Raw genomic sequence first — 25,091 nt, 5'->3', positions numbered from 1 at the left:
CTTGGTTTTATATTTTTTATTATTTATGAAAATGGAAATTATATAGAATAAATGGTCAGTCTGGTTCTGAACTTATTCATTTTTAACCATTTTTTATCAATAAAAGATATAGTATTTTTAACTTTTTATTTATTCTCAAAAAAAACTTTTTATTTAACTAAAAATAATATTGACCATTTTAGCTCAATTAAATGTAGAAATGGATCTTTTCAATTATTTAATTTATTTAGATTACATAATTTTTTAAATTAATTTAATATAAAAATATTATTTTTAATTAATTAAAATATTTAAAAATAAATCATTTGACTTCGAGTTTTATGTTGAGGGATTTGTTCAAATTATATATGAAAGAGTCGATGATATATTTTCGAGTCTCAGTAGGGCCAGTGTTTAAGGCCGAATTAAAATGGAAGTTTAACTACTAACGTAACTAGATTCTACCACAGTCAAAAAAATAAAATAAAAAAAATCAAATGATATTGGTTGCTAATGTACTAAACTTTATTACCACTTTCATAATGATTATTAATGGAGTCTGGATTCTTCATCAACGATTGAAGATGCAAAATAGAATAGAAGGCTAATCGGACAGTGGTTGTCCGATTAACGTCATTTAGATATTTAAGTCAGTCTAAACTCAGTGAGCGTGTATTTTTTTATTGAATTAGTAGTGTGTATTTTCTTATTGAATTAATAGTGTTTGCAGGCATACCTCATCTTTTGGACTTGATCTCATGTCTTGCCGAATCTGGGGAGTTCGGCATAGCTAGGGATTAGGACGAATCCTTTTTTGGTCTTTGTTCATGCGAGGTCTTTAGGACTCGGTTGTCGCTGTTGTTGGGCTTTCGCCTTAGGCGAGTCCTTAGATTCACTCGAATGAGTGGATCCTGTACGACTCTGTTCTATCATAATTATGCTTGAATTCGGTTTCCATCATTTATCTATGTTCCATTTCTTTGTATTTTCAACAAAAAGTTTCGTTTTTTATTAGTTTTAAATTAAACTTATATATTTAATAAACACATATTCTAAAATTTATTTCCTTTTTCATAATTGATGTTGTATTTCTTTCTATAAAAAAATTATTATTACATTTTATCATTATTTTTATAGATTTAGATTGAAAAGTTTATAAAAAAAATGAATGTATCGATTAAGATCTGAGTCGCTGAATATGCCGCATTCTTTAAAATGCATTGCAACTCTGCCCGAAGGTGTAAGATATATTATCAACTACATTCTCACCAGGATAAAACGATCACATAACATAGACACTACACAGTGTAAATCGATATATAACACCTTTTGTATTTTTCAAGAAATCAGTTTGCACATAAAATAATGATGTAGACGGTTTTGCGTTTGTAAAAAAAGCGTGTGTTCAAATAAGGAAGAAGAATAGTGTATATAGAAAATATAATAAAAACAATGATAAATAAAAACATTAATAAAGACAAAATGTCTCAAAAACTACTGACCTTTAAACTTTTTTCAATAGCACCCCGATGTTATAAAATCGTTAATTTTACTTTATTTAGCATTTTTACTTTCAATTGTACCTAAACTGAAAAATTTGGACAATTTTGTCAGTCTACGGATAAAATCATTTCAAAGTAACTAAATACGAGTCATATTATATCCTTTTTCACTTAAAAAAAAAAATTCAAAATAAGTCCTTTATTTAAAAAAAAGTTCAAATAAATCCTAAGTGGGAAATTCATTAAATATATAATTAACTTTTTAAATTTTATTAAAACCGCCTCCAACCCCGGCGTCTGCCTTCGACCACACAGGTCGGCTGGTTCGTCTTCTCCATAAAGAAGACCTTCGTTTCTCCATGGAGAAACGAACCGATATGGTTGTCTTTCCCATGACGAAGATATCTTAGTTCGTCTAGTCGAGTTCATCTCCATTTCGGCGGTGCATTTTCGATTTAAAAATATTATTGATAATTAATTGATATTATATAAAAAAATATTATTATTTGTTGACTTCTATGAGCAAAAAAGCTTGTTTGCACTATTTATAACAATAACGCCTATTTATAATGCTAAACATGAAGGATTTATTTATTTTTTTTCCGAATGGAAAGAGGTCAATTTAATGATTTAGAGTACAATTAAAAGTCAAAAATGCGAAATAGAGTAAAATTGACGATTTTACAACATCAGAGTACTACTGAAAAAAGTTTAAAGGTCGGTAGTTTTTAGGACATTTTGCCTTAATAATAATATAACATCTCTATAACAATACGTGGCTGAAATTAAGGGATTTGTTTTGACAAAAACGTTACAAATATTTAAAGTTCACAAATAAAATAAAAATTAACAAGTATAGCTAAATTAAATGATGTTTTTAGCCCTTATAATAAAAAAAACTGATTCTTGAGATCTCCTTGCACGCTCATGTCACGTCGAGGTAAAGCAACCAAATCAGCTAGCCGACCAACTAGGTGGACGGCGTGTGAGGATTCGTTAAGAATGTGTCTCCTCACCCACTCACAAAACTAGGTATTCATTAGGGCCAAATTCTAATAATTGTGTTCAACAATGTAAATTCATAAAAGAGTCATTTCTCAAGCAAACACAAGGCACTCTTATTTTTGTAAAATTCACTTTAATAAAAAAACAATAATACCCCATCTGATTTTTTAAAAATATTTTCTCAAGCAACTATCACAATTTACCTACACAAATAAACAACTTTTCAGGCATAACATATTAATAATATTACAACTTAATCATATTTAATTATATAAAATGTGTTATAAAATTTTAATCATGTGTTCGTGTCTCCTCCTCAATCCAAAGACGACTAAGGAAATTTTCAATCAAAAACTCTCTAATTTTTTTACCTGAAAAGATTTTTAAAATCCATCCACGAAGGAAGTAATTTGTCGATCTAAAAAATCAACTTGAAATTGTTCATCGAGAATCATATCTTTTGAGATAATTACAAGAGAGATCTTCTGCAATTTATGTGATTCTGCCTGCACATATTTATCGCATGTTCTTTAAAGGCATCTCCAACTCGTAATTTAAAATATGTTGAATTTCACACTATTTCAGATTTTCTATGTTGTTTTTCCTCCAACCCATTATCCTACATTTCATACTAAAAGAATATTCTCTTTTAATTCAATACTACTATGTTAACCATTTACCATTTTACTTATATTTTAACCATATACAACCTCATCTATCAATATATTTGATAATGCTCATTGACCCCCTCAGTAACCTCCTCAACAGTTTGCGCCACATGAGTAGAATATTCTCTTCCACACTGCCCTCTTCATTGACCCCCTCAGTAGTAGCATGACTACCCTCCCTAGCTACCCCTGTATTTGGGCTTTCAACTTCAGTTTCAGGTCCTTCAATAGCTGTAGGTAGTGGGGTGTTTGCCAAAACAGGCTCGCTTGCATCCTTACTGGCATATATATGAATCTCATTCTTCCAAGAAACATTCTAATGTAATTCAATATAATTCTAATTAAGTCATCATTCACCACTAACATCAGGCCATTACTTAAATTCCTAGCAGGTTGCAAAAAATAAATTTCAAACACTGACTTGGACCAGTTAGGTAATTATTTCTTATGGCATAAACAATTAAGTAGTCTGAATCATAATTGAATTTGATTTCTACTTCACCATCGACATACTCCAAATTAGGATTAGATGACCAAGTTCCACCAAAATTAAAGTACACATCAATTACTTCACCCATTCTGTAACATGTAGTAAAACAGCAAACAAGGGGACCACTTATCAGCAAATACCAAAGCATTACGGACCAAGAACAAACATTATTAAACACTTAAAACTAATTTTAACAAATGCAAAGGGGACCACTAATCAGCAAATACCAAAACAACAGAGACCCTGAATAAACATTATTAAACACATCTCACCAAACATGGACCACTAATTAACAAACAAGACATTAACAAATACAAAGGGGGACCATTTATCAGCATTTTCTAACTACTGTGTTTTTCCAAAATGACAATAAATAGACATTAACAGGGACCATCACTGCCAAAGAACCCATTAAATAAAGGATAAAGTAATAGAATACAAGAAAAACGAATAATACCTGAATGTCAGATTACCCCACTTCGTATGATTTTATATCAACGCAAAACAACTAACTTCTGTTCCTCGCTTTCATCGATTGAGAAACCAGAAATTAGAACCCTAATTCGATTGAAATTATGGGAGAGAATGTGAGTTTTTTTGTCTTTAAGAGAATGGTAGAGATTGATTTTGATTTGGAGTGAGTGATTTCAACGTTAAGAAAACCCTAACTTTTCAATTTCAGGATTTAAAATTAAAAAAGTTGGGACATGTCATTAATTCACTGACATGCCATTAATTTCCTGCCATGTAAGTAATTGGCAATGGTAACAAACAAGCCACGTTGGAACCGTTTAACAGAGTTAGGAACAGTGTTAGGTGGAGGGCCTCGTTGTCAAAATTTAGAAACATTGGGGGCTTCTCTGACCCTTTACTGACGTTGAGGGCATAACTGATCCAAAATACAAACCTTAAGGGCTTATTTGACCCTTTTCCCATTAATAAACGCTCAAGACCTTACTTTCGAACATTAGGGGTCAAAGTTTAAATTCCCAAATCCTCAACACCCAAAATAAAAATTGGCTAATTGGAGATAAAATGCGAACATGGCCAAGCCCCTTATCTACTTCGGCTAGAATGCTAAGTTAGAGACACAGCACCAAATATTTCTCATAAGAAAGCAAAAAGATGTTGAGCCTTTCTATGGCCACCGTCTCTCCAATTCCAAAATCAAGCTTCTCAGGCATCCAAATCCGTCAATCATGTCCAATTCCGACGAGGGTACCTGTCAAAACGACATGGTCGTTTTCTGGGAAGCCATTAGTAGTAATGATGTCGAAGAGACTGGAAGAATTGAAGAAAATACGAGAAATGAGCACTGAACAAATTCAAGAAGAAGTTATTGATCTTAAAGGAGAGCTTTTTATGCTTCGGCTTCAAAGATCTGCTCGTAATGAGTTTAAGTCCAGCGAGTTTCGTCGCATGCACAAAAGGGTATGTGTAATCTTTCATTTATGTGTACCGTTTCGAAAACGTTTCAGACACAAAATTTCATTTTTACATAGAAAACTTCAAAATAACACGTGTGTCCGTGCCCGAGTGTCCCGTTTGCCCGTATTCGTGGTGCCTATGGTATGTTTGTGTTTTTAGTGATGGGAATAGAATACTTAGTTCTGGGTTTACTTTGTTTTTGTTGACACATTTGTAAATGTTAGTCTTTTAACTTGAAAAGCAAAAATAATTGTAGGATTGCTAGATATGGTGCATATGGTTATTCTTTTTGAAATTTTAGATTTTTTTTTATTTGTGGAGAGATTAGAGTTGGTGCATTGATGTTAAAGCTGTTATCTTTGAATTTATTTTTAGTTAGCTGAATAGTAATATGAAATTTTATTGCAATTGATGTAGAGGTGATTGATAATGTTGGTGAGGGTTGGATATGGTATTGGATAGTTGGAGTCTTAGTAGATATTTCTGTAAGTTAGTTATCTGGTAGGGATGCCATAGTCAATACGCTGATTTATCGTTGTGTTAACCATTGCCGAGACTTGCGGAATTGAACTTTGCTTCTGTTCTATTTTTGGATGTTGTAGGCTATGTCTTGTGTAGTGATTGGAGAGGTGCTATTTTTGAATGTTGGTGATGTGTTACAGGCAGTGAATGTTTCTCTTTTCACATCAGTCTTCACGCATTGTGATGTTGCTGAAGTCTTTTACGGATATTTTTTTTTGACAAAGTTTTACGGATATAGATTTCAAGCAAAGTGTTGGAATCTATGCTTTGACGCCCCATTGTCTGACACATTTATTTTATATGGATGAGGGTAGTGGTTTTGAATGACTAAAGATAATCTAACATAAATTGTCAAAATCTACTTGTGAACATAAATCAAAACCGCAACTAACATTATTTTATTACATATATATAGCATAGGTAGCCAAAAGTTTTCATCCTTTTTAGGTACTTAAAAACGGATGAAGCTCCTAATTGTGATAATCGGCAAGATGTGGCGAGGTATTCATTACTTAACCATAACAAGAAATGGTGTATCCACATAGATTTTGTATAGCCACCTAATGTGAGTTGAATATTATACTGGTTTGCTTAATGTACCACTAGAGTTTAAGGCTGTAGAGGGATGAAGGAAGCCCAAAAATGATGGCTTCTAGTTAAGTGGTATCTAGGGGTGTGCAAAACTGAACCGACAAATTCGGTAAGTTCAGTTCAGTTTGAAATTATAAAAGCTTTCAGCGTTCTGTTCGGTTCAATTTTGGTATAAGTCGAACCAGATTGAACCCAACTGGGTCGGTTTGGTTTGAAATATAATTAAGATTCTTACAAAATTACACCCCTATCAGTATCTCTACTTGACGCAGAATGGTGAAACGGGATCGATATGGTGGCTGTAAATGTTTGGAATGAGGCTCTAAGGATTTCATGTTCTTCTTTTAGGGTTGGGCAAAAGGGGTAATGATGAGACCACCTGCATAATGATACTTCTGGGTATCAATCTAAAATTTATCTTCCTAAGAATTCAAGTTTTGCAGCATATTTTGCTAGAGATATAATTCAAGTTTCTAGTAATGTGCCAGATTTGATCATTTGAACTCAAATAAACCTCTGGGCTGGGGGCTTGTGGTTCAAAGTTTTTTTGAACGGCCATGCTTAATAAGTCCAAGTCATTTTTGTCTGCACAAAAGAATTCGTATATGTTCAGCTGCCTAATGATTGACGGTGCATTTCAGGTTGCTCGCATGCTTACTGTGAAGCGGGAAAGAGAAATTGAGGAAGGAATTAACAAGAGATTATCGAGAAAACTGGACCGAAAATGGAAGAAAAGTATTGTTGTGAGGCCTCCTCCATCTTTGATTAAATTGCAAGCGGAGGAGGCAGCCGCAGAAGCTGCAGAAGCTGAGAAATCAGGATCAGCATAAGCTAATGTTTGCATTTTCTGTATGAATGAATGCATGATCTACTTTCATCTTATGGACAGCTTTTCAAATCACTTAGTTAATTCTTTTTGACAATTTATGTCTATAACATGATATCTTGAATCTGCTCCGTGTCGCCGTGTTTGTCGCTTCTGTTGAGAAAAAAAAAATGGAAAAACAACTTCAGCTAGGCATGTGAAGCAACTCTTACCTTAATTTTTGTGATATTATCATGAATTAAGTTTAACTAAAATTTCTTCCTTTTAATGGTAAGAGACCAGCAGAAAAACTATGCCGTGGATGTGTTATGGAGATCCCTGAATTCGAGCCAAAAATCCAATTAAAAAAATTTAAAAATATTCATTGACCGATAACTTTATCAAGTTGTACCAAAAGATTACTTGTATGATACACACCAAAAATCGTATTGAATTATGCTGAATTGCACTGAATCGAAAATTGAAACTACAATCAAATGAACAAAAATTTCCTACAAACACTATAGCAGGAAACTCCTGCAACAGTGTCCGGAAAAAGTGACACGTTACTATATAAGGGCTTTCTATAATGGCTAATTAACCTTTTAATTCAGATACTCAACTGGTTATTTAACCATACTTTTACACCAGCATAAGGCTGCCTTCATTTAACCATTTAGTCTATTTAGTTACCCAGAAATTATATGATTCTACAACTATTAATGGAACAGCAGCTTTTAATAATTATATTTTTTATACATAAAATTAATTACATTCATAACATAAAACCATTAAATGAATACGTAATTAGAAAGAAAAAAATTATATTTAAGTGATAGGATAATTTTACACTTGCATGTAACTCAATAAAAACTAAAAATAAAATAAAGAAAAAAACATTAAAACCTTATGTTTAATGTTTTAACATAAAATAGATAAAAAAAAAAGCAAAATAAAATTATTTTTTCAAAATTCATTCGATATTTTTCTTCTTGGAATCTGCAATTGCATCTTGTAAAAATAAACAATTATAAATATAAAAAATTTGAAATAAAATAAATTTATTTTTTTAAATGATCAATTACATGAAGAAGTTGAGTATATGAGAATTGATTTTGACTAGAAAATATGTAAGAACAATCATTTTGTGATGGACTTTCTAATATCTCTTGAGTAGTAATAACATCTTCAGATAAATATTTTCCACTCGATTCCTTCAAATAAATAATAAAAGATAAATATATCAAAATAATAAATATGTAATATATATCTTAAAATAATATAACAAATGCACATATACCTTATTAGTATTTTCAAATACCTGTAATTCGGCATTCAAATCTTCTTGTTCTGAATTGATGCATGTGGCATTTTGATCCTAAAATAATATTACAGTAGATAAGAAATTTTAAATATAATATAGATAATAATTTAACATAAAAACACAAATTTAAAACATTAAATTCATATAAAATAACTTATGTCTTATATGCAAAAATCACCTGTGATTTGGATCGACGTTTGATATTTTTTTTTCTAAAGCACCTTTTATCCTTTTACTTGGACGTCCAACAGTCGCTTTTTTTTTTAACTTCGCATATAATAGGAGAAGATGTTTTGTCAACTTTTGAGTTGGACAAACTAGATGGATTATTACTTATCTTCATTTCTTGCAAATCTTTCAATAATTTCTTGAAATCTTCACATGCATGCTCATTCATATTCTCACTTTCTGATGCAAGTGCCAATATTTCTCGAAAGTTATGACTCAAAGATGAATATCTTTTTCCAATTGACTATTGCGGACTACTTCCAACCGCAATGATATAATTGTCCTCAATCATTCCAATTTTTGCATCTCTTGTCCATCTCTTTAAGATGTATTGTGGCGAAATCTGTTTGATATTCTTCTTATCAAGAGTTTTCAAAGTATGTGCGCATAAGATTCCCACAAACGTAAATTTCATGCAATTACACTTAACTGATGGTGTTAATGCGTCTAATGTGACCAAATGTTCTTGATCTTTTCTACCACACTGGACTTTATAACTGGTAACATGTTCAGACTTGTCAACTTTGTGCATAACACAATCTAAAATCTTCATATATTCATCTTAAAACATCCTATACACCGCTGGAGTGTATACCTTTGAAGCATGTCTTAACATCTCCACATCAGCTTGTAAAACATGAACTCTTTCTCTCATTCTGAACTATATTAACAACTCATCATACCGCTTATCTGACAACAACCTGTTATAATTGTCAAAGAAATGAGTAAAGTTATTCTTTGCATCCAAATATTTTTTTAGGACGTTATTCATTGACTCACTTCGCTGGGTGCTCATCATATCAGCTGTAAACATATGCCGCCCACAAACCATAGCCCATTTTCTCCTTACTTCAAAAATTCCATTGCACCATGTATTATCAGTAAGCATATACTTATTAAGCATATCATCCCAAGCTTGAAGCCATTTATCTTCCTCTTCATAACCATATACACGAGAGCTAAAATCATATGCAAATTGTTTTGATGAATGAAAAACATGACTTAAATTTTTAGCAGCGTTCTGATAAATATGCCACACACATAATCGATGATGAGTTTCAGAAAATACTTCTTCAATTGCTTTGGCCATAGCGGGGCACTGATCTGTCAATATCGTTCTAGGCTGCTTACCAGACATTGCACTGAGAAAAGTCTCAAACAACCATTTAAACGATGATATTGTTTCATCATATAGTAACGCTGCACCAAAAATAATACTTTTTTTTTATGTTGATTAATGCCAATAAATGGAGCAAACGGCCTAGCATACTCATTTGTTCTATAAGTTGTATCAAAACATATGACATCTCCAAAATGTTGATAGTCGATAATTGATCTCCCATCTGCCCAGAACACATTTAATATGAAATTATCAGCATCATCAAATCGCACTAAATAAAAACAAGAAGGATCTTGTAATTGCATTTTATGAAAATACTCCATAATAGCATGACCATCTCCTCTAATCATCTCTGTTCTACGCTTGGCAGATATATAATTTCTAAAATCATTATCTAAAAATCCATTAAATTCACGGTCTCCACTTTGTGAAGTTAGTAAATTAATAGTGGACCTGACAGATAATCCAGCCTTTGCAGCATCATCAGCAATAACTTTATGGGCTGATGTAATTTGTCTTTGTAATCTTAACATGTGTTTCATTGGTGTAGGAGTAAGTTCATGACTATGCTCTGCCTTAAAAGAAATAATTTCAAACATACTGTTCGTTTAAGCTGACATGTCAGTTGTGCCAAACAATTGACTCTGGAAATTGGATGCTCAAATTTTAATTGTTCGGATCTTTTGTCAACACCTTTTTGACCTTGTTTTGAACAACAAAAAGTTCTCTTTATCTGTCCATCCACACGCCGCACATATTGTTTTCTAACACTAAATCCAAGTTTGTGAGCATAACTTTTATAAAAAGTATAGACACTTTCTTCACTGTCAAATTTCATACCAATACATGGCTCTTCGATATCCATTTAATCTGATAAAGAAATATATTTATTATAACATTAACTAATTAAATATTTAAGACTCGTAAAAATGCAATCTAACTTTTTATGTAATACTTTTGAATGAACAATGATATTTAGTAAAACTGGAATTATATAGTAGTGCACAGCAATATAATTTTTATAGAATATAATTTAATAACAAAAAATCTAAATTTACATTCAACTTAGAGATAACTATATAACAATAAGTAGAATTACATGTAAAGTTACAAAAATAATTTCTTTTAAAAATTTATACAACTATAAACAGTTAAATTTTATGATAGTGATTACAAATTAAATAAATAATAAATGGATAGAATACATAATAACAGCAATAATAGTATTTGTTAGGAATTCATATAAATATTAAATTTTATTTTAATCATGAATAAATTAAGCTAAGTTACTTTATTATTTCAAGTTTTTTTTGTAAAAAATTTCTGTTGACTTAAACTATTTATGATTCGAATTATTTAGCTTATGATTTTATTTTAATAAAATTAAATCTTTACCTGTGTTTGCTTTAAAAATAATTTTTATAATTTTACTGTATGAAACAGACATTAATAATGAAAAGAAAAGTGACAATCCTTAAAAAATTCACCATAAGCATATAATTCATAATTTATAAATTTTAATTGATATGAAATTCAAATATAAGATTATCTTAATTTATATTAAAAATAAATAACTAAAAAAATAGAATTACCTGTTTTTCGATGCTTGATCACTTTCAGTTTGATGACTGTTTACTTGACTAGTTTCGCGTTACGTGCTACGCACGTGGCTCGTAATGTAACTCGTCAATTAATTATATTTTAATTTAATTCATTATAAATATATAAGTTTATTTTATTTATAATCAATATAGATTAAAAAATACATTATTATTTGAATAAACTTATTATATTAATTTATTATAATTATATTATATTGTATTTATAATAAATATTAAATATTTTAAATATTTTTTAAATAATATTAAATTAATTAGAGATTAGTTAGAGTTTTTATTAGATTGTATAATATTCTATAAGAAGGATTATAATTAATATTATTGATTAGTTATAATTAATGCTAAATTAGTTATAAATTCGTTAGAGTTTGCTGGATTACTAATTATTTTGTGATTTTGATCAATAATTATTTTTCATGAGTAGTTAAATTATTAAAATAATATTAGAGATATCATGATAGCAAATTTGAATTAAATGATAATCAGAAATTAATAAGAAGTTTACCTTAATGTTTTGATTTTTATTTTGAAATTAATTTTGTTTAACCGTAAATAAATATTTAGACTCGAATAATTTATTTACACCAATATCTTTCTCTTTAATTATACAAAATCCTATTAGTAATGATAAACTGTAAATCAAATTTTCTAATGCACATCTATTAATCAAATTGGTTAGGTAAATTCATATTATTACACTCTTTATAAAGTATGGCTACCAATGAGCTGTAGTTTAAATGGTATAAGCGCTAGGCAGCAAACTGCTAAGTCGTGGGTTCGGTTCTTTCCACAAACGCTCCTCCCTCCCCAATTATCAAAAAAAAAAGTATGGCTTATTGACAAAAAAAAATGACCAAATAGATTCATCAAATTGCATCTGAAAGATTTCACTTTTTAACGATTTAACTCAGTTCGAATTGATAAAAACAGAAAATTAATTTTTTTGCAAAACACATGATGCAATAGTAATCAAACACTCATAAATAGGATTAAATGTTCTTCTTTTTTTTGATAATTATTAAATGTTTTTCTTATATTGGCTTATGGTATGAAAAAAAACATCCACCTTTTAGTCCCTTTTCGTTTACACCCTCATATTGTAAAATCACCGATTTCATCCAAATCCACACCTTTCGTTTTCAATTCCAAAATATTTAAATTCATACTTTTTGATTTTAATTGCACCCTCAAACATCAAATTAACCTCTTTTTCAATACTTCACATTTTAATATATATTCAAAATAGTCTTTAATGTTATAATTAAAACAAACAAAAATTATCTTTAAAATTTCAAAAAATCCGTAATAAATTTAAAATATTTATCTCAAAATTCTATACCAATCCCGAAAACAATTAATTCCAAAATTTTAGATTTATAATTTATATTTTTTAGTTAATCCTAATTATTAGATTTATATAAAATTTTAAATTTTATTTTAAAAAATAAATAATCTAATCATTAAATATTTCCTTATACAAAAGGATTTGATTATTCCTAATCCAATTCGTATGAGAACACTGGAGATTAATTATTTCCTTCAACTCTTTTAATCAAATTCGGCAAATTAACTCTTCAAGAAATTTATAGTCTGTGTTGTTTCTGTCTCTAGATTTTATCGATTTTTTTGCATTAAAAGAAGATGAAATTTGAAGCCGGCGACAACGTTGAAGTTTGCGGCAAACAGGAAGGCTACGTTGGTTCAGATGAATGAACAATTGATTCATCTGAACCACAAATTAGCAAAGGGAAATAAAGATCACACCAGACATGTAACTTACCAACTACAGGGATATGATTATGGTTGATAACCTCACAAACAGTTTTAGCAATGCACTTTAAGAAATAATTGGCAATGCACCTAGAGAATGTTAAGCCAGTTTTAAGAAATAAAATATATATTACAAAACTTCAACACCTGTAAGTGGTGATGCACTCATCTGCAAGGTTCTGCCATTCTCAATAAATCGCACAGAAGGCAGTGAAGGATCACTAACAAATTCAATTTCAAGAAAGTTAAAACCATAGGCACCAGAGTGCTTTAAACTAAAGACAAAGAGGAGCAGAATCCATCCCAACATAGAGATTGCCCATAAATTGTTCATCTCATGAATCAGATATTCAGATTCCATGCAATAGCATACCCAATAATAATGTCTGATAAATGACCGAGGAAACTTGTTATTGGAAGAAATTTAATGGACAAAACATTGTTTAAAGATTACATTGCATAATAAGAAGTTTTCATAATTTTGCTTAGAATAAGGATTCTAATTAAGTTCCTTTTTAGTAGTAGCAGTTAAATAGATTTCTTATTCTAATTCAATTATTTTCTAGTAATAATAGTTAAACGGATGTTCAAATTATTAAATTAATTGATTAACAAATTACCATAAAACCATAATTTAAATAACCATTAAAGAAAGGTTATTCGGTAAATGTGCCTGCCCCCCATCCCTGCTTTTATATATAGTACTAGTTTTTCGCCACGTGCTACGCACGTGCGATATTCATATGACCCGTTAATGTGTTAAATATTAATTCAGTATGACCCGTTATATATTAAAATAATAATAATTTATTAAAACTAAAATATTAAATTTAATAATTTAATATTAATTTACACTTTTAACAATAAAAAATTCCTTCATAAATAGTGTTAGTCTTAGTTGGACATTAATATATTATACTCCTATTGAAACACCAGAACTAAATATTCAAATTGCTGAAGTATAAAGTAGCCCATCAAAACTTTTATCAATTTTAATAAAACAAAAATATATAAATTGCTTAAATATTTTTTCTACATACAGTAAAATTGTAAAATCGTAAAGGAATTTGAATTTGTAATAATAACACAGTCCTATTCAAACACCACTGAGATAGTTAAGAATTCTATTACAACCATAGTAATGAATTTAATTAGAAGTAAACTTCTTGCTTTATTGTTTATAACAATTTACTATGGTAATAATTTCATTAGATTTACTATTATAAAAATCCTATTAATCATAAAATTTAAATGATCATTCAAAAATAAATAGGTTAACTTTCAAAAACTATTGTAGTTAATTATTATGTTATATTTTTAATTTTGATTTTAATACGTGTTACGCAAGTGAGCGACAATTATACGACCCGTTATATATTTAATAAAAATTAAAGTAAATAAATTAATTAATGTTCTAGTTTTAATACTTATTTTAGTTATTTTTTATTTATAATATTATTTATATAACCCGTTATCAATAAATTTATAGTTCCCTGTGAAAGTTAATTGTTATTTTATCTTATATCTTTTTTATTATTTTAAATTACTTATATATTAAAAATCATATAAATTTTAATATATAATGGCCTAATGAAAGCCAATATGTAACTATCTATTTGCACAAGTTTAATAATGGTTTAATTACTATTAATCACATAAATTATGCTGACTGCTTTATTTTAACTTCTTAATTAATAATGTAATTATCAAAAGTTAATTGATAAGTAAAGCAAATTAAAGGTTTGATGATATGGTTTAGTAGAGTTTGATTAGGGATACAGTATACTGAGTATAGCACATAAATTACAAATTTATCAATTAGTAGTATAATAGTTGATTAACAGTACATAGTATAATCATATATAAATTTTATTATACAATTATTAGGCAAGAATAAATAATACTGATTTTTCTTTATGTCACATAAATCACAATAAATATTATCACTTGAAAAAATCAAACGAATAGCTAGAAAGGAAAGTGTTGGAACATAAATATAAAGGAAAGTATTGGAACACAAATATGAATAATTGTCTAAAAAAACAAATTAAATCAAAGCATAGGATTAGAAATTGAAAGGATGGAACAGAAACCACATACATAATATGAAATTTGGAGCTCGCAGTAGAATTTCAAAAACAAGCTGCACTATTGAATTTCTTTTTTGCTGTGGATCATTATTTATTGAAGTTAATGACCAATTAAATTGTCATATACATATGAAATAGACTTAGCATTTCAGTGTAACTGTGATACATATGATTTCACAATTTGGCAAGTGATGGACTCTTAATGTGCTACGTCTAATTCATATGCGTAATGATTTTGATTTTTAATTTAGAGTTTAATTTATAATTATCTTTGTAATTTGTTTAATTATTGACGGCTAATGTTGTAATTTTTCCCGTCCCCCCCTTCACACTTATAGAATAGTTATAGATAGATAAGTTGCTTCAAAAATTTATGAGAACACCAATAATCTGCATTACATAGTATAATTCAGTACTTTTTTTTAACTAGTTTCGTATTACGTGCTATGCACGTGGCTCGTAATGTGACTCGTCAATTAAATTTATTATAAAATTACATAATTTATTTTATTTATAATTAATATTAAATTAGTTAGCATTTTTTGTTAAAAAAAGTTATTTATTATTTTTGTAAAATTTTGATTGGAATCAATTTTTATAAATAAATAAATAAATTACATATCTTTAATGGTCTATTTTTTAAAAATGAGTAACGGAGCTATAGTTGTTGTATGCCCCCACATATACACAGCATTAGTTAAATGTTATAAAAGTAAATCATATTAATATGTAATTAAAATACTTCAACATTTCGTGCTAGAATGATCTATATAAGTGCATGAATAATTGATTGTATATAGTGAAATTTTTTTCTCACATCTCATGATTGAATATTCAAAATAACATTGTTAACTATTAAAACATTATCCAATAATCCATGTACTTATATAATTGGGAGAACCAACAGAACTTTCACATTCAATCTCAACAATTAGTGCATTCTTTTAGTTCCCTTTTTTTGAAATACTTATTTTAATTTAATTATTTTAATAGCTATCTACTAATTAATAGGTATATTAGGTATATTGATCATATATAAACTCAAATAGAAATCAAGTAATAATTACAATTATCGGAAACTCCTCACATATATCAACTTTTTATACTCAAAACATCACTTTCGTAATTATAATGTGGCCATAGTCTAATATCTATATTTGCACTGGTGTGACGATTATGTGTTCTTATTATACACATAATGATTGTGTCATCATACTATGATACCCATTAATAATTTAGAATTATTATTTTATTATTTATTTGTTTCTTTTAATCTACTAACATTTTCATAAATTTGTTCTCATGAAGCAATATTGGTATGAGCATTTGGTCAAAAATTGAAAGAAAATTACTGAATTAGTTAATAGTTAATAGAAATTTTATCCGCTTTTACTGCCCACCATAGTTTGTGATGACTAATAAATCTTAGAAATATACTCCTTTACGTAGTGGTAATAGCTAGAGGAAGAATTATAGTTATAATAGAAACAAATTATAGAAGATCTTTTGGATATATGTATATGAAATCCAACTTCGGCAAAATTTTAGGTGAAGAGAGATTTATTAGTCTTTTGGATATATACATATGAAATCCAACTTCGGCAAAATTTTAGGTGAAGAAAGATTTATTAGTCAACAAATTAAATAATTGTGTTTTAATTAGGATTCTAATTTGTAATGCCCCGCATTTTTGGAGAAATGTTTAATTGGATTAAACATATTATTTTAGCCAAAGGGAGCTAAAATAAGGAAAAATAGCCCGTATAATTTTTATCATTGGAAAATTTGGATTTAAGCCCGGAATTATTATCGACGTGCTTAAGTAATAAATTAATTTAATAAATTAATAAGCAAAAGAAAAAAAAATATAAAATATAGTGTAGAGACATATTAAATAGTAGGCCTAATTAACAACAATACAAGTCCAAACAAATAGTAAAAGAGAAAACTCAAAGTCCAAGCCCAATTTCTTTCATTATTAATAATTAAAATAGAGATATTAATAAGGATAATAGAAACAAAGGAGAAAAAGAAGGAGATTTCCAGAATTTTCCTCTTCTTCTTCTCTAAACCATTTCTCATCCCAAAACTTCCATTTTCCACCAAAATCATGAAGGAATCTTGGATATTTTGAGGATTAAGCTAAGATTCTATCTATAGCAACAATAATCAAGGTAAGGTTTCTAAACTAGTAAGTTATTTAATTAGTTAAAGTTTTTAGGGTTTATGAAATTTATTAGAAATTGATTAAATTGGAAGAAAATTATTGTTAGAGTAATTATTATGAATATAAACACTAAGTATGAGAAAAGAAGATGAAATTAAGGTGAAAATTGTCAAATTAAATGGAAATTAGGAGTTTAATATATTGCTGGAAATTATTCAAAAATGACTAAATATTGAAGTTTTATGGGTTTTGCTTAAGGATTAATGAAAGTAAAGTGTATTTGTTGATTAGAGTAATTAGTAGTAATTATAAACACTAAAGAAATTGAAGAATTGATGATTTTTAATATTGCTGGAAATTTTTAATTGTTGGTTAAATATTAATTTTTGGAAAACGAAATCGGAGTCGGAGTCGGAATTGAGCGGAGGGGCGGAACCGGTGGCCGGAGGAAAGACCGGTCAGGCCAATGGCCTGACCTGTCTGCTCATGGTTGAGCAGACTACGGTCTGCTCAACCAGAGCAGACCAAGGTCTGCTTGCTGAAGCAGACCGAAGGTCTGCTCTGCTGAGCAGACCGAGGTCTGCTCGGCGGCAGACCAGCCGGTCGCTCTCCGGGACCCGCCCGTCGCTATGAGGAAAAATATATTTTTTTTCAAATATGACGTTTTTAAAAATTTAAATAAATTTGAATTTTTGAATAGTTAAAAAATAGGAAATAGGAGTAATAAAATTTGATAAAGAAATTTAAATCGAGCCTAATTTTAAAAGTGGCTTTGATAAAAGTAAATTAGAGTGTATTTGAAGTTGATTTAAAAAAAATAATAATAAAATAATGTCTAATATTAAGGATTAAAGGTATAAGTTTAAGTTAAAATGGAAAACATAAAATGTAAATTGGTAAATGGAATAAATAATATTTTTTTATATTTGGGTTTAAATTGATTATGACATTTTGAATTGATTTGAGAAATAAATTAAAATCTAAAGTAAAGGGTAGAATGAGTATATTAAGTTTAATGAAAGTCAGACTTAAAATTTGGTATTAAGTTTAATACACGGTTTATTAAAGTTGGTTAATTCAAGTTAAATTGGATTAGTGAATGTTAATAGAAGCTTTAATTTAAAATAAATTAGTTGATTTTAATAACATAAAGTAAATTAGTTTACATTGATAAAACTAAGTGAGTTATGAATTAACCTAAGTATTAGAAAACTTAGAAGTTAAAGTAGTAATTAGACGATTTGGTTAAGTATTAACCAAATCGATTAAGTTAGACTTTAAGAAGGCAAGAATTTAAAATAAGGACTTAGAATATAATTCAAACTTCAAAGTTTGAATATAAGAATGGAAATGGTAGGAATAAAATATATTATGAAATCAAGTGTTAATATGAGATTTGTTCAAATTATAAATATTGAGCGACTTTGGCTTGGAGAAGTAGTGGACTAAGGAAATAGCAACGGGCAAGATAATTTGATTATTGAAACAAAATTGGATTTAAGCGATCGAGGCAAGTTCGCAAGTTACTTTCGATATTGTATTGTTATTATTATATATATGTTTGATTATGTATTTTAAGTAAAACTTATATATTATTTATAGTGTCTTTTATTGCGCATTTGATTGATTTATTATATTTTAGTATAGCTTACAAATTTTGTTTTAAAGTTTGTCATAATATTTTAATAACAAACTCTATATTTTATTTATATTTTACTTTATTCTACATTTGAATTATATATTTTAAAGTCCATAAAGGTCGCATAAATGGAATTTATTCATGACAAATGATATTATATATCATTGTGCTATAAGATAATATCTATGATTTGGAAAAGAACTAGTTAATTGGAAATGATGATTTTCAAGGTTGAATGCTGTCATAAAGACGATGTGCTCTTTATGAAAATGTGAATTAACAAGTATATGTTCTATTTTAAAAGTTTGATTTATTTTTGTGAAAGTATTTATGAATTGATTGTTTCCTTTAATCTATTAATTGTTTTATGTAAAGCATGAATTACGTATTTTATGAATTTAGTTAATTTAACCCGATATGAGATCCGAGGGAAACGTGCTACCTATTGGGTGTCAATAGGCTGTGTGATCACCAGTACTAATACGAGTCTAGGCGTCTATGGTCAATGATTTGAAATGGTAAATTATGAATATCGATCGACTAATGGATTAAGGAGGATAAAAAGAAATGTAATAGACACAAGGTAACTCGGTCGAACTATCTCGGGACCTGTGTCTAGTGGGTAACTCGGTCGAACTATCTCGGGACCCACAACTTGGGATTAAGTAGTGGCATGATGTAACTCAGTTGAATTATCTCGGGACTATGCCACGTGGTAGCGGGTAACTCGGTCGAACTATCTCGGGACCCGGCCACTCGGACGATATAATTGAAAAGTGATTATTATCAATTATGTCCAATAAGTCCGTAGTACTTGGGTTTAGGGTTTCGAACGGATCGAATATTGGAAATCTTTTATTTATGTTTATTTATACTTTTTTTATTTAAGGAAATGTTTATTATCAAATTATGTTTCAAGTATAAGTATATTCCAGTAAGAGATTATAAATAGATTATTTTGAGTATCGTATGTTATCGACAATGCGACCTTAGTTTTAAATATAATATCGTTAGTAAACTGTGAACTTACTCAGCATAGTCTGACCCGTTGATATTCCAAACTTTTCAGGTACTCAGTAGATCAAGGTTGACCCGAGCTTCCATTCTTGATCCGGAAAGCTCGCTCTTTTGACATGTACAGTTTCTGTCTTTTGCTCTAGCGCTGCAGTAGATAGTCAGGCTAGTTTATTTTTGTCGAGGTCTATAGCGGTATGGTTGTATTTTGGGTTATCACCGCTTTTTGTCAATAGTTTTTGATAGGTCTCGTTTCTGGTAATAAACAATTATCAGAGGTAGTTTTAGATTAACTGTTTAACTTACAAATGATGATTGATGATATTTATATAATGGCTGTCAAGTTGTATACGTTTCTGTAATACCCCGTACGTTTGACGTTGCCGAAGTGAGCAACGCAATTTAAATTAATAATCAGAGCGACTAGAAAAAGAAGTTAGCGAAGGAATTAAGTAATTAAGAACGAGGATAGGTCGATATTGAAATTTAAAGAAGGAATTTCAATATTTCTAATGCCTAAATTAATTAAACGAGACTAAGGAAAAGTTGGAATTTAAGATAAGATTAAGTCCCCAAAAAATTAGAAAATGGAATTTTATTGCCCGAAAAATATTAAATAAATAAATTATTGACGGGAATCAGTAATTAAGAAAATAATATTGATAATTTGGACATCAATATTCATAAAAGAAAAATAAGGATGAAACAGTGACGGAAATCGTCGTTTTCGCTCAAATTGGAAAATTGAGCGTTTTAGCCAGAATTTGGCAAAATCGATTAGCGGAGTCTAAATAGTGAGTTAGCGGAAGAGTATTATTTATTTGGACATAAATAATACGAAAAATTGTCGAGATTAACGATTAAGTGATTTTTGGGCCAAATTGAATAAAAGAAAAGCTTAGGACCTAAGTTTGAGGAGGTGGCTTCATTAGGGGTTAATAGAAACATTATACCATAAATATATATAGCCTAAGAAATTGATTTAGCTCAGCAAAATGCATAATTATCTCAACTCCAAATATCATCATCTTCCTCATTTGAAGCTTCTAAGTAACAAATTTTCAATTAGCCATAACTCCTTCGTTTTAAGTCCGATTGATGCGATTTTTATGGCCACGGAACGAGCGTGAGATTCTCTACTCATCAAGCCCAGAAAATCAAGGTAAAAATCGTTATATAAGGTTAAGGTTTCTGCTGTAAATTTCTGTTTTGATTAAAGTTGTTAGTGATTATGATTTTAAGCTCTAAAATGGTGATTAGTAAGTGTAATTGATTGATTAAAGCTAAATTTAGGGGATGGTTTGAGTGAGTTGTGAGAGTTGTCAATTGTGGGGTGTTAGGGTTTGATGAAGGTTTATGTCTTGAAGGGGGATGCCCATGGCCATGGTGGCCGGACCCTCACCGTGCCGAAGCACGGTGAGCTGCTGCAGGCAGCAGCCCTGGTGCGACGCACCAGGGCATTGGCCGGCCCTTCCCTTGTCAAAACAGGGGAGGGCTGAGTTGAGGGGGAGGAGGCTGATGCCACCCTCCGTTCGTGTTTGAATGCGAAATTGTTTCGATAGTTAATGGAGTTACGAAACTAGGATATCGAACTAGACGTAAAAACAGTTTTTGGAGTAAAATGTTAGTGAATTGTAATTGAAGTTGGTTTAAGATTATGACATGATTAAAACTGAATACATAGGTAATTATATTGAGCTATAGGCTGATTTAAATCGATTAAAACGTTGAAAGAATAACCACAAAATTGACGTTTTAAACGTAGAACGTAAATGACGAAACTTATGTTAAAAAGGTGATATCAAAATAAATAAATAAAATAGTTATAGAAGGTGTAATAGGGCTGTACTAAGTTGATAATAAGGTTAATGACTTAGGGTAATAGTGGTGCTAAACGAATTTCAAATGTTGTTTTTGTATCGTGTTTGAACCGAGCAAGAATCAATAGATAACGTTTAGCGAATTAAGTGCGTTTCGACTAAGATCAAAGGGGTGAACCTAAAGTAAGGACACTAAGGATTGTATTTGCTGTTTTAAACTCAAAATGCTAAGGAAAAATATATTAAGGTTAAGCATTTTGAGATTTAAAAACGAAAAGACGAAATTGACGTAAAAACGCGACGAAGTGAATTTGGATGTTTGAGAGGCTTCTAAGGGATAAATTGAGCGTTATAGATAGGTTGAAGTTAAGGGAACTTAACGTAAGATATTAATTTAGTAGTTTTGATTTTATAATGCCAATGAGATATAAATGTATTTTGAACCTCGTTTGTAACAGACAAACCGAGAGGCGACGGGATCGACGGTTTTGGCCTAGGAGTATTCGGCCAAGACTAGTGCGTATAAATGATTTGGATTGGAAAGCAAGGAGTGAGTATACTTTACTCTCGCGTATTATTACGCTATTAGTATATTATAAAATATTTTATTAATAAGTTATAAAAATACATCGCATGATATAATAATTGTTGTGATTTGAGATTGTATGAACTAAATGGTTATTCTACCGTGAGATACACGGAGTATGAATTATTATATATACATAGATGAGTATATACATATGTATACTAATAGTTTATGTTTGATAGTTAAATTGTAAATTGATTTATTATATACTTGAGAATGAATTACATGTTTGGTGTTGGATCAAATTGTGTAGTGTTTTGTTGTTGTTTGTTCTATGTTTGAAATTTTGTATATCGTTTTGTTGTTATTTGTTCTATGCTTGAAAATGATGTGTGATCCGAAGAAACAAGCTACCTATTGGGCGTCAATAGGCCGTGTGATCACCGGTGTCTGTAAGAGTCTAGATATGTGTATATAGAAATGTTTGATATGAGCTCATTAAATGTTGATCATATTGATGATTATGAAATGGAATATGTTTGGGTATCGGAAAGGAGGATTATAATTTTGGCAGATACGAGGTAACTTGGTCGAACTATCTCGGGACCCGTATCTGGTGAGTAACTCGGTTGAACTATCTCGGGACTCACACCATGGGATTAAGCAGTGACATGATGTAACTCGGTTGAACTATCTCGGGACTATGCCACGTGGTAACGAGTAACTCGGTTGAACTACCTCGGGACCGTACCACTTGGATCAAATTGATTTGATATGAATACGATACATGTTAGGAAAGGTTAGGAGTTTAAGATTAAGGTTTCTATCGGATCAATTCTTTGTTTGTAATATAATGATATTATGTTTGTTTGAATAAATGATTTTCACTTGCGATGTTATTTTTTTATAATACCGTTAGTAAGGTATATCTCACTCAGCTTAAGCTGACCCCGTGGTTTTAAAACATTTCAGGTACCTAGACTTGGAGTGACTAGAAGTCCATCATTTTTTCGGGAGTCTGTCTTGCCATGTACAGACCGGCTTCCGTGACCGTGACCGCTGCAGTAGTACATTGTGTGACCAGTCATGACCTAGGACAATATTATAGTTTTGGAAAATGTTTATAACGATGTTAGATTTACGCAGCCAGTGTTTACAAAATAACTATTAATGTTTTCATAATTAAATGCTTCCGTGTTATAACATAATTGCGAAAAATTTATAGTGAATTTCAGGCTTGCTACGGGATTCGGAACTACAATTCCCATTCCCTAGCGCCGGTCGCGGCCCTCGATTTTGGGTCGTGACAAAGGTGGTATCAGAGCAAAGGATGGGAGGTTCGGCTGGTGAGCAGGGCTCCCGGGACCGTTCCGATTCTAGGGAACTCTCACTCATGATCTGTGACGAAGTGAGGCTCTCCGCCCTAGAGCGTATGGTAATGCGTGCTCTGATAGGTACATATGGATGTCACCCTATGGGATAGGACGGAGTCCATATCGGTTACGACCGCACCTGAAAAAAGGTGGTATCAGAGCAGTTGGTCCAGTTACCACTGCCAGTCTATTAAAAGTGTCTATTTGACCTTAAGTACCTAGGAACTACTGCAGCGTATAGAGTCGAGCCTTATTGACTATATGTGTTTGATTGAAATGTTTGTGTCGTTTTGCTTTAATATGCGATTGATTTGATTCACGTGTTCACGTGAATAGTATAAGTTGTGTGTTGCATATTTCATATGGTTAATTGCTTTGTTTTGCTATATGATTGATCGTAATTGTGTTTGATCGATATGGTGTGCATATAATAAATAGTATATCGTGTAGGCATTGCCTATAGAAATAGATTATGATAAACTATGTTTATTAGGAATTATCCTATGCATAATTTATAGTATAACAACTGAACGAAAAATACATAAAACACATAAAATACATATATCGTCAAACGTAATTCTTAATATTACGTTTTATCTATCACGAAGGATGGTAAGCGATTAGTGAATAAAGATTGTTATGAAGAATCGATATGTATGCCTAAGGGCTACGAGATACAAGTATGTGGTCGAGAAGGTGGATCGTAAAGATAGATGGACATTAGAAGGTATCGAGCGGGATGTTTGATTTGAAGTGTTGGAGAGGAATAGTTTTGGCTGCGAAACACTTAGGCAAGTGTTCGCAGACGACAAAACTTTCAATATCAAAATAATAATAAACTCCAATAAAAAAATAATAAAAGCCAATAATGTCGCAGAGTGTGTAATCTGGAGGGACTTACGGTTTTGCAAAAGATGTGAAAATCTTATGTTTTTAACGGTGCAATTGTGCTCAGACATTGCATATGGCCAATCATAATCACGTTAGCAATGCATACAATTTTTGTAAAAAAAAAATAGTTTTTCAAAATATAGGTCATGCATCATATTTGTACAACGATGAAAGAAAACGTGATTTTATCGAGCAACTCTTTAGTGATGAGAGATGTCATCACTCTGAGCCACAATTGTACTAGAGCTTTCAAAGTGATTTGAAATCAAATGAAAAGTTTGAAATGGCCGGCCAAACTAATCAAAGATGATTGGAAATTTTGTTTTGTTTTGTAAGAGAACTCCGATGTAAAGCCCTGCGACAATAATAAAAATATGAACATATGTGATAAAATGTACCCCAATAAAAGAATTGAGCCTAAATAATAATAAAATGTTATGGAATCGATCGAGATAAGTAATAAGAGGTGTCGATGAGATACTTATGATTATACTTACAAAAGGGTAAGACGGAGAGAAAG

General features: G+C 30.2%; 2 protein-coding genes and 1 long non-coding RNA gene across 3 annotated transcripts; 2 read left to right on the top strand and 1 right to left on the bottom strand.

Moving 5' to 3' along the window:
* Positions 1-4,694: 4,694 nt before the first annotated feature.
* On the top strand, positions 4,695-7,108 carry LOC126657631 (50S ribosomal protein L29, chloroplastic). The gene is made up of 2 exons (XM_050352343.2): positions 4,695-5,075; positions 6,827-7,108. The coding sequence occupies exons 1-2, from the start codon at positions 4,770-4,772 to the stop codon at positions 7,013-7,015; spliced, it is 495 nt and encodes a 164-aa protein (XP_050208300.1). The 5' UTR covers positions 4,695-4,769; the 3' UTR covers positions 7,016-7,108.
* A 1,678-nt stretch (positions 7,109-8,786) lies between these two features.
* On the bottom strand, positions 8,787-10,204 carry LOC126656723 (protein FAR1-RELATED SEQUENCE 5-like). Its single transcript, XM_056103742.1, has 3 exons — positions 9,801-10,204; positions 9,226-9,684; positions 8,787-9,039 (listed from the first exon to the last, which is right to left on the bottom strand). The coding sequence occupies exons 1-3, from the start codon at positions 10,202-10,204 to the stop codon at positions 8,787-8,789; spliced, it is 1,116 nt and encodes a 371-aa protein (XP_055959717.1).
* A 6,617-nt stretch (positions 10,205-16,821) lies between these two features.
* LOC130014871 (uncharacterized) lies at positions 16,822-20,312 on the top strand. Its single transcript, XR_008789553.1, has 2 exons — positions 16,822-17,315; positions 20,017-20,312. It is a non-coding gene; the product is annotated as an uncharacterized LOC130014871 (long non-coding RNA).
* The last annotated feature ends 4,779 nt before the right edge of the window (positions 20,313-25,091 follow it).

The sequence above is a fragment of the Mercurialis annua genome, linkage group LG7 (assembly GCF_937616625.2).
Source record: "Mercurialis annua linkage group LG7, ddMerAnnu1.2, whole genome shotgun sequence".
NCBI classification, from domain to species: Eukaryota; Viridiplantae; Streptophyta; class Magnoliopsida; order Malpighiales; family Euphorbiaceae; genus Mercurialis; species Mercurialis annua.
Note: the sequence above shows the minus strand (reverse complement) of the source record. Positions and strands in the feature narration are given on the sequence as shown.